General features: G+C 35.8%; 1 protein-coding gene across 1 annotated transcript in view; it reads left to right on the plus strand.

The window, feature by feature from the left end:
- Slc15a5 (solute carrier family 15 member 5) overlaps positions 1-17933 on the plus strand; it is an 87432-nt gene that overhangs the window by 26429 nt on the left and 43070 nt on the right. Inside the window, exons 4-5 of the mRNA XM_026391961.2 lie at positions 7711-7931; positions 11928-12114. Coding sequence (XP_026247746.2) covers positions 7711-7931; positions 11928-12114 — 408 coding nt within the window. The remainder of the gene's footprint in view (positions 1-7710; positions 7932-11927; positions 12115-17933) is intronic.

The following is a 17933-nucleotide window of genomic DNA, read 5'->3' on the forward strand; positions in this document are numbered from 1 at the left end:
ATAATATCAAAAGACCAAACTTAAGAGTCATTGGGATACAGGAAGGCACAGAGCTCCAAACCAAAGGATTAAGCAATCTATTCAGTGAAATAATACAAGAAAACTTCCCAGACTTGAAGAATGAGACAGAATCCCAAATCCTAGAAGCCTACAGGACGCCGAATGTGCAAAATCATAAGAGATCCACACCTAGACACATTATAATGAAGATGTCCAACATACAGAATAAGGAGAGAATTTTAAAAGCTACAAGGGAAAGGAAGCAGATTACATTTAGGGGTAAACCAATCAGGATAACAGCTGATCTCTCAACACAGACTCTAAAAGCTAGAAGATCCTGGAATAACATATTTCAAACGCTAAAAGAAAATGGATTCCAACCAAGAATCGGGTATCCCGCAAAATTAAGCTTCAGGATGGAAGATGAAATTAAAACATTCCACGACAAACAAAAGTTAAAAGAATTTGCAGCTAGAAAACCATCTCTTCAAAAAATCCTTGGCAAAACATTACAGGAAGAGGAAATGGAAAACAACAATGAAAACCAACAGTGGGAGGTAGGACAGTAAAGGGGGGAAAATAATCAAAGAGGAAAACAAATCAGGTTTAATAGCATTAATAAACAAACTATGGCTGGAAGAACAAACCATATCTCAATAATAACCCTAAATGTTAATGGCTTAAACTCACCAATTAAGAGACACAGGCTAGTTGAATGGATCAGAAAACAAGACCCAACAATATGCTGCCTGCAGGAGACGCATTTGATAGGAAAAGATATACATAGACTGAAGGTGAAAGGTTGGGAAAAATCATATCACTCATATGGACTGCGGAAACAAGCAGGAGTGTCCATACTCATATCAAATAAAATAGATTTCAAGCCAAAGTTAATCAAAAGGGATAAAGAGGGACACTACATACTGCTCAAGGGAACCATACACCAACAAGACATAACAATCATAAATATATATGCCCCAAACAACGGGGCTGCTACGTTCATCAAGCAAACTCTTCTCAAGTTCAAGAATCTAATAGACCACCATACAATAATCATGGGAGACTTTAACACACCTCTCTCACCACTGGACAGATCTTCCAAACAAAAGCTGAATAAGGAAACTATAGAACTCAATAATACAATTAACAACCTAGACTTAATTGACACATATAGAATATACCACCCAACATCAAGCAGCTACACTTTTTTCTCAGCAGCACATGGATCCTTCTCAAAAATAGATCATATATTATGTCACAGGGAAACTCTTAGTCAATATAAAGGTGTAGAGATAATACCATGCATCTTATCTGATCACAATGGAATGAAACTGAAAATCAACGATAAAAGAAGGAAGGAAAAATCATGCATCACTTGGAGAATGAACAATAGGTTACTGAATGATCAATGGGTTTTAGAAGACATCAAGGAGGAAATTAAAAAATTCTTAGAGTTAAATGAAAACACAGACACAACATATCAGAATCTATGGGACACATTGAAAGCAGTTCTAAGAGGAAAATTCATTGCTTGGAGTGCATTCCTTAAAAAAAGAAAAAACCAACAAATAAATGATCTCATACTTCATCTCAAAATCCTAGAAAAAGAAGAGCAAAACAACAGCAAAAGAAGTAGAAGGCAAGAAATATTTAAAATCAGAGCTGAAATTAATGAAATCGAAACAAAAGAAACAATTGAAAAAATTGACAAAACTAAAAGTTGGTTCTTTGAAAAAATAAATAAAATTGACAGACCCTTAGCCATGCTAACGAAGAGAAGAAGCGAGAGAACTCAAATTACCAGCATACGGGATGAAAGAGGCAATATCACAACAGACACTTCAGAAATACAGAAGATAATCAGAAATTATTTTGAATCCTTATACTCCAATAAAATAGAAGATAGTGAAGGCATCGATAAATTTCTTAAGTCATACAGTCTGCCCAGATTGAGTCAGGAGGATATAGACAACCTAAACAGACCAATATCAATTGAGGAAATAGAAGAAACCATCAAAAGATTACCATCTAAGAAAAGCCCAGGACCGGACGGGTATACAGCAGAGTTTTACAAAACCTTTAAAGAGGAACTAATACCAATACTTTTCAAGCTATTTCAGGAAATAGAAAAAGAGGGAGAACTACCAAATTCATTCTACGAGGCTAACATCACCCTGATTCCGAAACCAGACAAAGACACTTCAAAGAAAGAAAACTACAGACCAATATCTCTAATGAACCTAGATGCAAAAATCCTCAATAAAATTCTGGCGAATCGGATACAAAAACATATCAAAAAAATTGTGCACCATGATCAAGTAGGATTCATCCCTGGTATGCAAGGTTGGTTCAATATACGGAAATCAATAAATGTTATTCACCACATCAATAGACTTAAAAATAAGAACCATATGATCATCTCGATAGATGCGGAAAAAGCATTCGACAAAGTACAGCATCCCTTTATGTTCAAAACTCTTGAAAAACTAGGGATAACAGGAACATACCTCAACATTGTAAAAGCAATTTATGCTAAGCCTCAGGCTAGCATCATTCTGAATGGAGAAAAATTGAAGGCATTCCCTCTAAGATCTGGAACAAGACAGGGATGCCCTCTTTCACCACTTCTGTTCAACATAGTTCTCGAAACACTGGCCAGAGCAATTAGACAGATGAAAGAAATTAAAGGCATAAAATAGGAAAAGAAGAACTTAAATTATCACTATTTGCAGATGACATGATTCTATACCTAGCAGACCCAAAAGGGTCTACAAAGAAACTATTAGAGATAATAAATGAATTCAGCAAAGTGGCAGGTTATAAAATCAACATGCATAAATCAAAGGCATTCCTGTATATCAGCGACAAATCCTCTGAAATGGAAACGAGGACAACCACGCCGTTCACAATATCCTCAAAAAGAATAAAATACTTGGGAATCAACCTAACAAAAGAGGTGAAAGACTTATACAATGAAAACTACAGAACCCTAAAAAGAGAAATTGAAGAAGACCTTAGAAGATGGAAAAACATACCCTGTTCATGGATAGGCAGAACTAACATCATCAAAATGGCGATATTACCAAAAGTTCTCTATAGGTTTAATGCAATGCCAATCAAAATCCCAACGGCATTTCTTGTAGAAATGGAGAAAGCAATCATGAAATTCATATGGAAGAATAAAAGACCCAGAATAGCAAAAACAATACTAAGCAGGAAGTGTGAATCAGGTGGTATAGCGATTCCAGATCTCAAGCTATACTACAGAGCAATAGTAACAAAAACAGCATTGTACTGGTACCAAAACAGGCGGGTGGACCAATGGTACAGAATAGAGGACACAGAAACCAACCCACAAAACTACAACTTTCTTATATTTGATAAAGGGGCTAAAAGCATGCAATGGAGGAAGGATAGCATCTTCAACAAATGGTGCTGGGAAAACTGGAAATCCATATGCAACAAAATGAATCTGAATCCCTTCCTCTCGCCAAGCACAAAAGTTAACTCAAAATGGATCAAGGAGCTTGATATCAAATCAGAGACACGGCATCTGATAGAAGAAAAAGTTGGCTACGACCTACAGGCTGTGGGGTCGGGCTCCAAATTCCTCAATAGGACACCCATAGCACAAGAGTTAACATTTAGAATCAACAAATGGGACTTACTTAAACTAAAAAGTTTTTTCTCAGCAAAAGAAATAATAAGAGAGGTAAATAGGGAACCTACATCATGGGAACAAATCTTTACTCCTCACACTTCAGATAGAGCCCTAATATCCAGAATATATAAAGAACTCAGAAAATTAGACAATAAGATAACAAATAACCCAATCAACAAATGGGCCAAGGACTTGAATAGACACTTCTCAGAGGAGGACATACAATCAATCAATAAGTACATGAAAAAATGCTCACCATCTCTAGCAGTCAGAGAAATGCAAATCAAAACCACCCTAAGATACCATCTCACTCCAGTAAGATTGGCAGCCACTATGAAGTCAAACAACAATAAGTGCTGGCGAGGTTGTGGGGAAAAGGGTACACTTGTACATTGTTGGTGGGACTGCAAATTGGTGCAGCCAATTTGGAAAGCGGTATGGAGATTTCTTGGAAAGCTGGGAATGGAACCACCATTTGACCCAGCCATTCCCCTTCTCGGTCAATTCCCTAAAGACCTAAAAAGAGCATGCTACAGGGACACTGCTACATCGATGTTCATAGCAGCACAATTCACAATTGCAAGACTGTGGAATCAACCTAGATGCCCTTCAATAGACGAATGGATAAAAAAAATGTGGCATTTATACACAATGGAGTATTACTCTGCAGTAAAAAATGACAAAATCATAGAATTTGGTGGGAAATGGATGGCATTAGAGCAGATTATGCTAAGTGAAGCTAGCCAAGCCCTAAAAAACAAATGCCAAATGTCTCCTTTGATATAAGGAGAGTAACTAAGAACAGACTAGGGAAGAAGAGCAGGAGAAGAAGACCAACATTAAACAAGGATGAGAGGTGGGAGGGAAAGGGAGAGAGAAGGGAAATTGCATGGAAATGGAAGGAGACCCTCAGGGTTATACAAAATTATACACAAGAGGAAGTGAGGGGAAAGGGAAAAACAGTACAAGGGGGAGGAATGAATTACAGTAGAGGGCGTAGAGAGAGAAGAGGGGAGGGCAGGGGAGGGGGGATAGTAGAGGATAGGAAAGGCAGCAGAATACAACAGACATGAGTTTAGCAATATGTAAAGCAATGAAGTGTAACTGATGTGATTCTGCAAGCTGTATACGGGGTAAAATGGGAGTTCATAACCCGCTTGAATCAAAATGTGAAATATGATATATCAAGAACTATGTAATGTTTTGAACAACCAACGGGGTAAAATTGGGAGTTCATAACCCACTTGAATCAAACTGTGAAATATGATGTATTAAGAACTATGTAATGTTTTGAACGACCAACAATAAAAAAAAAAAAGAAATACTTATGGAAAGTTACATTTTATGTCTGCCAAATCTCAAAATAAAATATAGGGTATGTCATTCTAATTGTATTTCACAAACATATTGATTACAGCTTGAGAACTTTTAAAAAACTTATTATTTATTTGTTTGTTTATTTCTTTGTTTTGCAGTACTGGGGATTGAACCCAGGGCTGTGCACATGCTAGGCAAGCACTCTACCCATGAGCTATATTCCCAGTACAATATCTTATTTTTAACACAGCTTAAGAAGCACTAATCTATCTGCCTTTAGAAATAACATTTATTAATTATTTTTAATAAAATATATTGATTCAGCATGTATTAGGATTAGATCCAAATTGGATGGGGAGGTGGTATCAGGGATTGAACTCAAGAGCACTCAACCACTGAGCTCCATCCCCAGCCCTATTTTGTATCTTATTTAGAGACAGGGTCTCACTGAGTTGCTTAGCAACTCGCCATTGCTGAGGCTGGCTTTGAACTCATGATCCTCCTGAGCTGCTGGGATTACAGGTGTGTGCCACCATGCCTGGATGAATCCAAATTTAACCTACAAAAATAGTGATTTTTTAAAACACAAAACAAGAAAATGTGTGGTTAAAACATTATAGTCAATACAAATCACTGAATTGGCGGCAGGGGCGGGGCTGGGGGCAGGGGTTCTGGAGATTTAACGCAGTAGTGCTTTCTCACTGAGCCTCAACCCCAGCCCTTTTATTTTTTTGTTTTGAGACAGGGTCTTGCTAAGTTGCTGAGGCAGACCTAGAACTTGCCATCCTCCTGCCTCAGCCTCCAGAGTTGCTGGGATTACAGGCATATGCCACTGCACTGGACCAAGTTCCTGGATTTTAAAAAATTATGTATGGAGGATGAATTGGGGAAAATATCCTTAGGAATAATCCTTATTGCAAATAACTGTCATTTAATAATAAAGCCTATTTGAAAATATAAAGTAATCTGGATCAATGCTAATTAATAATAACCCTACTATCGATGGCACTGTTTTGCAAGAGTGGAGCAGAGAACGGGTTGATGAGCAACAGAGACAAGATTGTAAGGAAATGTCAGGAAGTTAAGCCTCCTATTCCAGGCCCGTTCAGATTTAGTCTCTCCACTGTTCATCAACATGTTCTCAGTTCTCATCTTACTTAAACCTTAAGTAAACTAATTGTAATAGCTAGGAAAGTCTCAGAGCAGTTCTTTCTGCAAAAATAAAAAGCTGCCCATTACTTCTTTTCTAAGAGACACAAATCTCAGTCATTCACAGATACTTCTACCCCCTTGAATATATCAGTCCCTGGGCCTTCATCTATGTCTGGCAGTCATGATTAAGAAGAAGTAAAGACAACCATAGATATAAGCCTATCTCCTGCCAGCAATTATCCTGACGTACTTCCATATTACCTAGACATACCTCACAAAGGCTACTGAAGAGCCACAACTGCAATCATTCTTGGTCACTACCAATTTGGACTGGATTAGATTCAGTGACTTGGAGGTGAAAGGCTCCATATTCAATTACCAGGCCCCCAGCTTCCTCAATTAATCAAAGACTGACATAATGAGTCTATTACAACTCTTAAAGAAAAGATCAGATCAAATCAACATAACCAACTTCCTAACTATAAAAAGAAACATTAACCAATATTATTTATTTGAATACAAAGCCCAAGACTCTATGGTATTTAGGGATCTTGTTAGAATACATTTTATCAAGAATTTTATTATAGGAAATCTGAACGCAGTCAAAATGACAATCAAGCTATATTTGAAACTCCTATATCAGACTTCTTTGGGGAAATCCAAATGTTTTCACATTTATTATACTATTTTTCTTGGAACCATAGCTTGGTGTCTCTGTAGTTCATAGAATGATTTATCTGGTCAAAGGGAATGCTGTGAAAAATTGTAACAATCACAACGACACAGCTGAACTGCTAACCGTATGGGGGTATCTTATCTATCATTGTATTAGGAAGTCCAAATGGATTAAAAAAAAAAGGCAGAATCTGAAAGATCATAAAAGAAGCAACAATTAAGTTGCGAAACATCTGAGACAATGAAATGCTTCTGTACTAAAGCAACAGCCATATAAACCCAGGGGAAACTACTGGAAAAGTCAAAAGCCAACTTATCCTATCTGAACTTTCAGTAACACTATCGACATTCATAAAGTTGTTCAAGGGTTCAAAGTTTAACCTCGTGTCTGATATTCAAGGATAAAGTCAAAGCAAAGAATACATTTCCCTTCATCTCTGTGTCAAAATAAGAACCACCCTCTACCTGCCAAGTAAAGTGAAGATTATTTATATAATGATTTATATTTAAAAAAAAAATAGTATCGGTTCTTTGTGTTGAGGATGTAAAAGAAAGTTCAGGTTATCTTATTCATTAATGAGTTAAAGTGTGAGACTTCTGAGAGACTCTGAAATCCTTTACTTTGGTGTTTTCTTTTGTCACCTTTTTTTTCCCTATTTAATATGTTCCCATTGATCTTACCTTTTTCATTTTTTACATCAGCTGTCAGGCACCACCCTGGGCTGGTCATCAGGATGCCAGAATCCTTGTCAGGAGCTTGATCCTTTGAATGAAACCCCTTGGGTGCTGAAACCTTTTCAGTCATCTTGCCCTTCATCCTTCTAATTGTCATCCTTCTGATTGATATCTGGGAAGATTGAAGAACAATTACTATGCTGTTACATAACATCTCCAATTATTTGCAGGTTGCTCCCTCCTGGCAACATTTGGGGTGTTTGTTAATGCACTGAAAACATGCTGCCTGCAATATTTTCATCTTGGTAGAGATGTGACAGACTGGTTAGACCATGCCAAGGAAAAAAATGGCGGCCACTACAGTGAGCTCCTCGTGGAAGACACAAAACCTTTCTTCGCCCTTCTCCCTCTCTTCATTTTTCAATTAATATACAGAGTGTGCATTATGCAGGTAAGGAAAGACAATGAATACTAATGCAATAACAATAAACTGATTGCTTGTTACCATTACAAGTAGACATGTGCTACTTGTTATGTTACACTGCATCAGGCAATAATTCCACAAAAGCTTCTATTCATCAAAGGCTCCGATTTCAAGAGCTAGGTGGGGTCAGCAAAAGCATCTCTGAGGAACTCCTTGGCATGTCCTTCTTCTGGAGAACTATAAATGTCTGTCAGTAGGTGCAGACAATACTGCAGAGGGCATAGTCAGAAGGCATAAGAGACGCACAAGAAAAAATAGATCCATAAGCAATTACCAAGCTTCCCTTTAGCCAAAGGTTTGCCTTCCTCCTTCATTAAATCTTTAAAAAGTGGCACTAATAAGGAGCTAAACTGACTGATTTGAGTCCCACCTCCACTGTCCTCTTAAGTAGAAGGACTAATGAGCAAAGGATGCTTTCCCCACCCACTCTGTTAGTTCCATGGGGGAATTAGTGCCTGTGCTGTGAGGAAATCAAAGAGAAAACACTAAGCCCAAAGTATCTTTTATAGATACATATGATTTTTACAAATTTTTAATGTAGTTATGGTCAAAGGCTATGTTATTTATGGAGAAAATTAGATGATTTACAAAGGTTTCTGAACCAACTTGGGACTTTCTCCACTGCTGACCCCCAGTTGGAATTTAGAAGGCTAAAAGGGAACGATAGGTGTCAATCATAGAACAGTAGAGCTGCAAAGAAACTTAGAGATCAATGCACTAACTGCTTCATTTGTTAAAAAGGAAACAAACTCAGAAAAATTAAGTGATTTTTGATGGGGAAATGGATGTTAAGTTACAGTGAATAGTAGTGGAAGGAACAGCAGAAGGGACCCTCTGAGTCTCAGAACAATCCCTGCTCCTCTAAACCGGGTGTGCAAACTGATACCTTCAGGCCAAATTGAGTCCATGGCCTTTTTTTGTACATCATGCAAGCTAACGAGGTTTTTGTATTTTTTTGTGGTTGGAAAAAATCGAAAGAATGATTTTTAGCATGTGAAAATTATATGCAATTTAAATTTCAATGTCTGTAAATAAAGTTTTATCAGAACATTGACACACTCATTATTGATTTGTTATATCTTTCTCTGCTCATGCACAAAAACAGCAGAACTGAGTAGCTGCCAAAGAATCCATATGTGGACATATTTACCATCTGGTCCTTTACAGAAAGTTTGCTGACCCTTGGTCTAAACAATGCATGAAAGCTAGTCTGATTTAGGAGAATTCAACCTCTCTCCGGATTCTATATTAGGAGCAGAGACAAGAGCAGAATATAGCAAAAATATTATCCATGTACATTTATATCAAAAAACAGCTTATATTAGAGAAATTAATAACTGGTTACTAAGTGGCTCATAGCTAGCTTCAAAACCTTCTTTGAAAATAGCACAAATAACTAATTCCTTATCTACATTATTAATGATAACTAATATTTTTTCTACTGTTGAGCCTTCTCTGTAAACCTTTACATATTTTCTTATTTACATAGATACAATAAACTTTGATAAATTAACTTTAAGCATCTCACCAAATCTAGATTCCCAGTTTATTGCAAAGGACAACCACTAATATTTATTGATCACCTAGTATGTATCATAGCTTCCAAAGATTTTTTTAATATCTAATTTAATTCTCATAGCCAGCATACCTGGCTGAAATTATTATCATAAATCTGAGGCTCAGAAACACTAAGTAACTTATAACTTGGACATATATCAGAATGATCATCCTCACTTGGGGCTGGTATTAAGCCTGTGCTTTTATACTACCCACAGTGGCTCTCTTACACTGGGTTAAAAATCCCCAACACAAACTCTGTAGGTTCCAAAATTATATACAGTAATGTTATGCTAGAAACTTCAAGGAAAATGTTAGACCTTACTTCTGCAGAGGAAGCTCTACAAGGAGAGGCTGATTCTAGACTTTGCCCCCAGATGAAATAATCACCAGTACAAAGGCAATCAAACTACCAAGAATAAAGCATCAGAGAATTCCATATTTTAAATTTAGTAGCCATTACTGACCTTCAGTTCCAAGGCATACATTTAAAATATGTTGATATTAAGGCCAATGAGGTTGCCATTTGACATTACTGGCCACTCAAAGGTGAAAATGAATCTCTATTGACAGCAATTATTTCTGAATAGTCAGAGGCTTGTATGAAATAAAAGTATTTAAAATTTTAAAAGGGGATGATTTCAGAACTTGAGGCAGAAGCAGAAATGATTTCAAGCTTTCAAGACACTGGAGCCTTTTCTTAGATTAGGCAATATATTAATATTGCTTCACTAAAGATTAATAGTACATTTGCCACATTATTAAGTTAACAGGTCTCTGTGTCTGTGATTCATGCCGATAATAACTTTATTCCTATTAACAATAATTCTCATTTCAAATCAGTAACAGAAACTTCCAAGTTATGCTGGGAGCCTTTCAGTCTTAACGTTGTGTGCTGCCAACACTTTTTTTTAAAAAAACACATCATTCATTTCCCTCTAATCGAGGGACACATGCTTAATAATTTTCCTGAAGTAGGCCAGAACTAGCTGATATTCCCTTCACTCTCACCTCCTGTACCTCACCAAAACAATCTTTGCTTATTATCCCAAGGATCAAATTAAAACTTCGAAGATAAATTATCACCAGGTTATGTTTTATGTAGATAGAAAAAAAGATCATCGAAAACGAGGCTCTTTCCCATGTCTGGGCAGTTAACGTAGCCAGAGACTCATTTTACAATTGGTGGGCTTGTTAAACAGCTGTATTGCCTCTGACTCTGATTTTCCTGAAATGTTCTCGAACTGCACAATTGATTAGATGGAACTTCAAATGAGAAGTTCTGATCTGGGTGTTTGAGAAAGGCTGCTCTCCCAGGACAACTAGGCAGGAGTCCAAACGCAATTCCTACACTGTAAGGAAAAGTTAGGACCCTGTCTCAAAAAAAAAAAAAAAAGGAACAGTTTTGAGAATCCATTCCTCAAAAAGACCTGGTTGTCTTTTCTCCATGCCACTTAGGATCTTTGTGTGACGCCAGGAACTAAAGACACACCACATGCCACTAACTCATGAACCAGAAAATAAGAGATTTGCTTTCATGTGACACAGTGCCTTAGTTCTGATATTATAACTTACCATTGCGGCTTGGCATACATGAAGAGGCTCTAAATTAGTATTAACGGATTCAGTTCGCATTGGGACTACTTTAAATTTAAAAAAAAAAAAACTCACAATACATGGAGGGCTGGGATAGAGCAGTAGTGTTTTTAAAAAATATATCTGTTACTTTATTATGCAGACCTTTTCATGTAGTCCTCTTTGTGGTCTACTAGTGTTATGCAATTCATTTAAAAGGAGATCACAAATGCAGGAGGGATTTCTCTTCTTTATCCTAATGTCATTAGGCTTATGATTAGAAACAAGTTCAATTCAGAAATCCTATAAAGAAAATCTACAAGAAATAATGTATAGCCACATTGGTTTCTTCTTGGGAAAACCCATTCTTATCTATTTTGCCATTAAACTATAGGTTAAAGAATCTATTCTAGACTCCAGTTTTTGCCATTAGGGTGAAGATTAACATCGTTAATACTTTCTACGATATTTTTGCTTTAATGTTTGCGATAAAAACTTATTCTGCTTATTTGTAGAATTTAAGTGATTTGATTTCTTATGTGTCATCCTAAGCACAAAATTAGGTCTACCAGAACTTCACATAGGAAAATTAAGAAGATAAACTAAGTGACAAGAGTTTTCCATAAAGAATCAGTAGTATTGTCAGTTGACTAAACAGAGCTCCTACTGTCACAGATGAAGACCCTTTATCCGCTCATAATTAGGACCATGAAAAACTGGGGAACATCCAACTCATCTGTCACAGAGTACGTGCAAGGGACAGGCATCTTACGCTTTGTTCAAAATTAAACCACTGTCTTAATGCACGGCTGCTTCCTCCCTTCAATGTAGATTCCTTCGGCATATTATCTGCAGACCATGAATTCCAACCTGAATCTGGATGGATTTCTTCTGCCAATTGCAGTAATGAATGCCATCAGCATCCTACCATTATTAGTTCTGGCTCCTTTTATGGAGTACTTCAGCACCTGCCTGTTTCCCTCTAAGAGAGATGGACCATTTCTGTCAGCATGCATTAGTAAGTACAGCTTCCCATTTCAAGTAAACTGTTTGCAACTTCTTTAAAAAAGAGAAAAAAGCACTCTGCTGAGATCTAAACTAGCTACATGCACTTGAGTACAGTCAGATTTTCACAAACTGCAAAGAAGGTAAATTTATAAATGATAACATGCAGCTTACCAAATCTGTACCAGACATCCTCATCTCCTCTTGTAACCTCCTCAGAATTCACTATTGATAGAAAGAGATGGTAAAATTTCCAGTATCACTAAATGGCCTATCCTTCTTCAATAAGGCAGTTCTTCCTCCTAAGTCAACACCAAATATGTTCTTAAAAATGAACACAGACAATGGATTCAATTTTTTTAAATTTCTGAGCCAGTAACAAAATTCATTAAAAATTAGTGTTATGGGGCTGGAGCTGTTACTCAATGGTAAAGATCTTGACTGCATACACGAGGACCTCGGTTCAATCCCAGGTACCACTAAAAACAAGAAAAGAACAGAACTAAGTATTGTGATACCTAACTTCAATATAGTGCTTCTCAAAATGGTAACATCTACAGCAATGATTTTCAAGCATTTTTAAGTGAAATAATTGAAGTTAGAATATCTTAGGACACAATCAATAAATCATAATTTTTTTTTTATGATGGCAGTGGGAAAGAAGGAACTTCAGTCCATTCTGATCACATTGTCCTCTGCGTAACAGTGTTTCCTCAGGCACAAGTGCTGGTTCAGTGAAACCAGAATCAGGGATCTGAGTCTTGGGCCCTACTTTACCACTGATCTGCCATTGAGTGACTTTGAATGACCTAATCTCTCCTGTATTTAGTTTGCTTATTTTTTTCCCTTGTGGGCATAGCCTAGATAAATATTGGGTTCCTTTGTTCTGTAAGATATTTTAAAGCACTCAGGATGACATTAGTGCCCATAAATAGTCCTTAACACATCGTGAAAGCTCTGTCAATGTTAGCCATTATTACGAGCCATCATTTGTAGGGGACTCATCTAATTGTTTGATGGGCATAAGCAGAAAGCAAAGGGAGTTTGAAACTCTTAGGAAACATCATGCAATGATAACCAAACATCCTCTACTTGAGAAATAATTCCACTGAGAAAGTCAAGGTTGGGAATGTAGAAGATTCTCTTCTGGTTAACCTGTTTTATTATTATTATTACTAGATCTTTATGGTTATACCCAGAACCTGTTTTCTCTCTCTCCCTCTCCCCGCCACCCATAATCAGTTCTGGGGAATAAACCCAGGGCTTCACACATGCTAGACAAGTGTTTTACCCCTGGACTGCATCCCCAGCCCCTTACTCTACTGTGATGTCCATACAGTCTTCTGGTTACATATACTTCCTGTTATTTCTGTTTACAGAAGTTACATTTTAGGGTGTGTGCTTCCTGGTGTTTATTAAAGCTATCAACAAGATATTCCAGATCACACCCACTTCTGCCTATTTAAAATAATATCTATTCTTAAAGGAGGGTATTTTTTTCTGGATAAAGTAAGAGTTATCTAGTATATTGTTCAATGTTGTTGATGAACTAAATATTCCCCTTAAAATTGGTAATAAGACCTGTTGCACAGGAAAAAAAGAAAAACTAGACTCACTTCAAAGAAATTAAGCTATGTTCCACTGGGTACTGAATACTAAATTCAGTTGTTTCTAAGCCTGACTTGATTCATTCATCATTTGCATACTTGTTCATTTATTTGCATAATATTTTGCTATGGGAATATAAAAGTGTGGTGATATGCATCTTTTAAACTAGATATTTGCTTAAGTTTTCCATATTCTGGTTATGATTATAGAAGATTAACAAGTTTTATCAGGACATGAAAGTACAAACCTAGGGTACTTCTTGATACTAATTTACATAATTGAATTAGTCTAATATTAAAATTTTCTTTCACTTTGAACTCAAGTGCCTGAAAATGTGGGTGAAGTATAGAAATATATAAATTATGAATGAACATATATTTAGGAGTTCCTGGTTTGAACCTCTACAGCTTCGTATGCATATTATATTGAACTTCATGATAACCATCATTTAATAGACCAAGGATCACAAACACAGTGTCATTTGAATTCAGGCATTCTAGTTTTCTGTGGCCATTTTATTATCATCATTAAAAATTAGTCCACCACCAGCTTTACCTTACTGTTACATTCTAGAAGTTGAGTTATCAGTGTTTACTTGAGCTCTGTACTGCCCTTTCCAATTAGCACAGTGACAGTTACTCCTTGTACTTCCCTGACCTTCCATATTCAGTCATTCCCCTTCCATCACTGCCATATTTAAGGGAGGCAGATGGTAAAGACAATGCCAGAGGCTAAGGTTTGACAAACCAAGCCTGAGAGATGAGGAAATCTCACCCAGTTGGTCAAACTACAAATTTCACAAAAGAAAAACTAAAATTTTTATTTTCTTTCTATGGTTCATAAACAATGCAAGGAAAGAGGGGTTTGTGATTCAAAATATGACATTCCCAAGTTCTTCATCTAATAAATCAAAAGTATGTCAAAATACCAACTATTAAAAAAAAAAACCTCTACAGCCTTCCAGGTCTATGAAGCCAAAGATTTGATATACTCAAAGTGTTTTATCCAAACTTTATTTTTCTAATACTATGCTTACATAGAATTAAGGTCAACCTCAATTTAAAAATCTAGAATTAGTGATATCATTGTGATTTATCCTTTGTCATAATTGGTCATACTTCATTTTAGCCTTTTTCAATTAAAAAATGTTTACACCGTATTTCCTTTCCTTAACATTAATTAAAATCCTGCAGCATGTGGCATTCAGCAGCTAGTGCTGACATACGCAAATATTAATCTGACTAAAATTAGCCTAATTAAGACAGTTATTAAGTCTTACACAAAGCAGAAATGTACAACACACTGGGTAGCAATTACTGTGGCTCTTAAACATCATTTAAATTAAAATGCAGATGAAATATATTCAAATATCTTCAATACCTTCTTTAAAATAATCTGAAAACTCAAATTCTAATTAAAAGTCTTTTATGACCCAGGTTAGTCAAGATGTTGATATCTGACTACTACTACACATCCTACTACTTCTAATAACTGACTGTCACATAAAGTTCCATTTGGGGTTGAAACCAAAGTAATTGTAGATGGAAAACTGAGTCAGGGATCATTGAAATTATTATTATTTCAGGCAAAATTATGTATTTCTATATAGTTTTCAAACTATATAAGGTTTATACCCATGGCAAAATAATTGATAGAAGAAACTATCAAGAAAAGATAGTAACTTATAAATATCTAGCCCAAAAAAAGTTATTTGGTGATAGAAAATATTAACTTTGAAACCCTACCTCATCTTAATTATTCCTTTTTACATAAAAGCACATTAATGTTCTCAGTTCTAAAAGATAACATCAAATTGGATTTAAATTTGAGATGAAGTAGACAATTTCACATAGCACCTGAAGCAGTACTTTATTCCTTATAGAGATATATCAGCATATCTAATCTCTAGGTAAATGAGCTACCTGTTCTACATTCATAAATTAAAATACTAAGTGAAGCTAAATTTCCTGAAGTAAGTTCCAATGATCTAACAAGAAACAAACTAGAGTAAATAGCTCAGATCAAATATAGAAACACACTGCTAATAGGAAAAAAATTTAAAAAAAAAACATAAGCCATTCTAACAGTGAACGATAAATATCTTCCCCAAAGGCAGCAAATGCATGTGACAATAAAATCTTAACTGCCTCTTTAGAGTGACTTGGAGACAACAGTGTGTTCTTACATGAGCCAATTTCCTATTCCAGAAATTTTCCAAAATTATAGATCCAAAGGGAATTTCTCAAGTACTCAACAGAATATCATATATACACTTGTGAACTTACGTATCAGAGACTCATACATCAGACTACTCATAAAAACCTCTTAGTTTTCTCAGTGAATAAGTTTAGCCAATATCTAAAGAATCTTAATATATCCACCTTTTAGTATTAGATTTTGCTTCAATACAAGATGGCAAGCACAACCTTAATGTTTGAATGAATTTGAATTCTGACTTTCTTTTATTTCATTGTGGTCTAATTTGAAAAATTATTGCATGTTAGGGTGATAGAATAAACTATAAGAGCTTCAGGACTCTTATAGGCTTGTCTGCAACCACCTAGCCAATATTACAACATACATTATTTATTTGAATATAATGTCTCCTTTGGAACCATTGTGCTTTATCCTGTAAACACAGGTCTGTAAGAGGTTTAAAATGTGTGCATTCTGATAAACTGCACTATGTCTTGGATGTGTTGTGATCACATACAAGTTAAGAATTAAAAATGGATTATATTAAATTTAGGATGGAAGAAAACTTTGCTTTGAATTTTTTAAAAGTCACTTTTCATTGGCACCAGAGTACAATAGCAAATAAAAAGCAAACATTGTTAACTAGATTATTCAATATTCTTTGCCCTAAAATATCTGGGTAAATGAGTGCTAGGATTCAAATGTTTTTGTTTCCTCCAAAATTCATGTTGAAACTTAATCCCGAATATAAAAGTATTGGGAACTGTGGCCTTCAGGAGGTGACTTACAGAGATACATCTGTGTATCTACCAAGTAAATTAATCAGATTAGGGGCCTGAAGGTTAATTCCTTTTGCTCCTCACCTTGTCATGTGAGAACAGAGCTCTGCGCCTTCTGGAGAAGGGGGCAGCATTCCCGGGGCCATCTTGGAAGCAGAGAGTAGAGTTCCCAGTCTGCAAAACTGTGAGGAATAAATTTGTATTTTTCATAAAATAGGCATTTTGTTTTCGTAGCACAAATGGAATACCATAATTCAAGCATATGTTTTTTGCTTGAAATTGGAGAACCATCTTTTATTGGACTTTGCTCTATCAGGTTTGATAATGCTCTATGACAAAGCAGTCCTCAAAGTTTAAGGTGTACAGAAATCATCTAGATATCTAGTTTTCATCTAGATTCTGATTCGGTTGTTCTGCAGGAGGTAAGAGGAACTGAGATTCTGCATGTCTAACAAGCTGACAGGTCATACCTAGAGTCTGGTCAGTCAAAACACAATAAATGTCAAGAACAGAGGAAAAGGGCAGAAGACTGCTCTCGTGGGTTTCACACAAGTATTCAGGAAACAGTGGCCTAAGTAAAACCCCACTATTATCAGGCCAGAGGTAAAATTCAATAACAGTCAATAAAGCCAATGACTAAACCAAAAGGTAGTTAATCATTGTAACTCATGGACCAGTTCTGGTCTACTGTCTGGTTTTGTATGATTTATAAGCAAAGAATGGTTCTCATTAGTGAACATTTGCTATTTATTTGGTGATAGAAAATATTAACTTTGAAACCCAACTAAATGAAATTATCCTCTCAAATAAATTACTATTTTGAATATAATTCACAAAAATTGAGAAATTTATGTTCTTTCCTAATACAAAAGTACCTGCTTATCTTTGATTGATTTTACCTTTCATCCCACAAAGTTTAAATATTTTTTATTGGTCATTTATAGAAAACAAAAATTATAGCCCCAGATATAAGTTATTGCTAAAAATGCTATGAACTTTCAGGGACAAAATATAAACTGTTTTGTATAGCATAGATGATGATAATAAAAAACAAAAAATGTGTGATTTTTTAAAAAAAATCTAGATTGCCTTTAATTACTTAGATTGAGGGCTGACTTAGAAAATAGTCATATAATCTAAATTCTAAAAAAGTTTCCCCTCCATAATGGAATTAACCCAGGGTGTGACACATGCTATGTACACACTCTACCACTGAGCTACAATCCTGGTCCTCAAAATCTAAAGAGGA

This window comes from Urocitellus parryii, chromosome 5, assembly GCF_045843805.1.
Source record: "Urocitellus parryii isolate mUroPar1 chromosome 5, mUroPar1.hap1, whole genome shotgun sequence".
Lineage (NCBI taxonomy): Eukaryota > Metazoa > Chordata > Mammalia > Rodentia > Sciuridae > Urocitellus > Urocitellus parryii.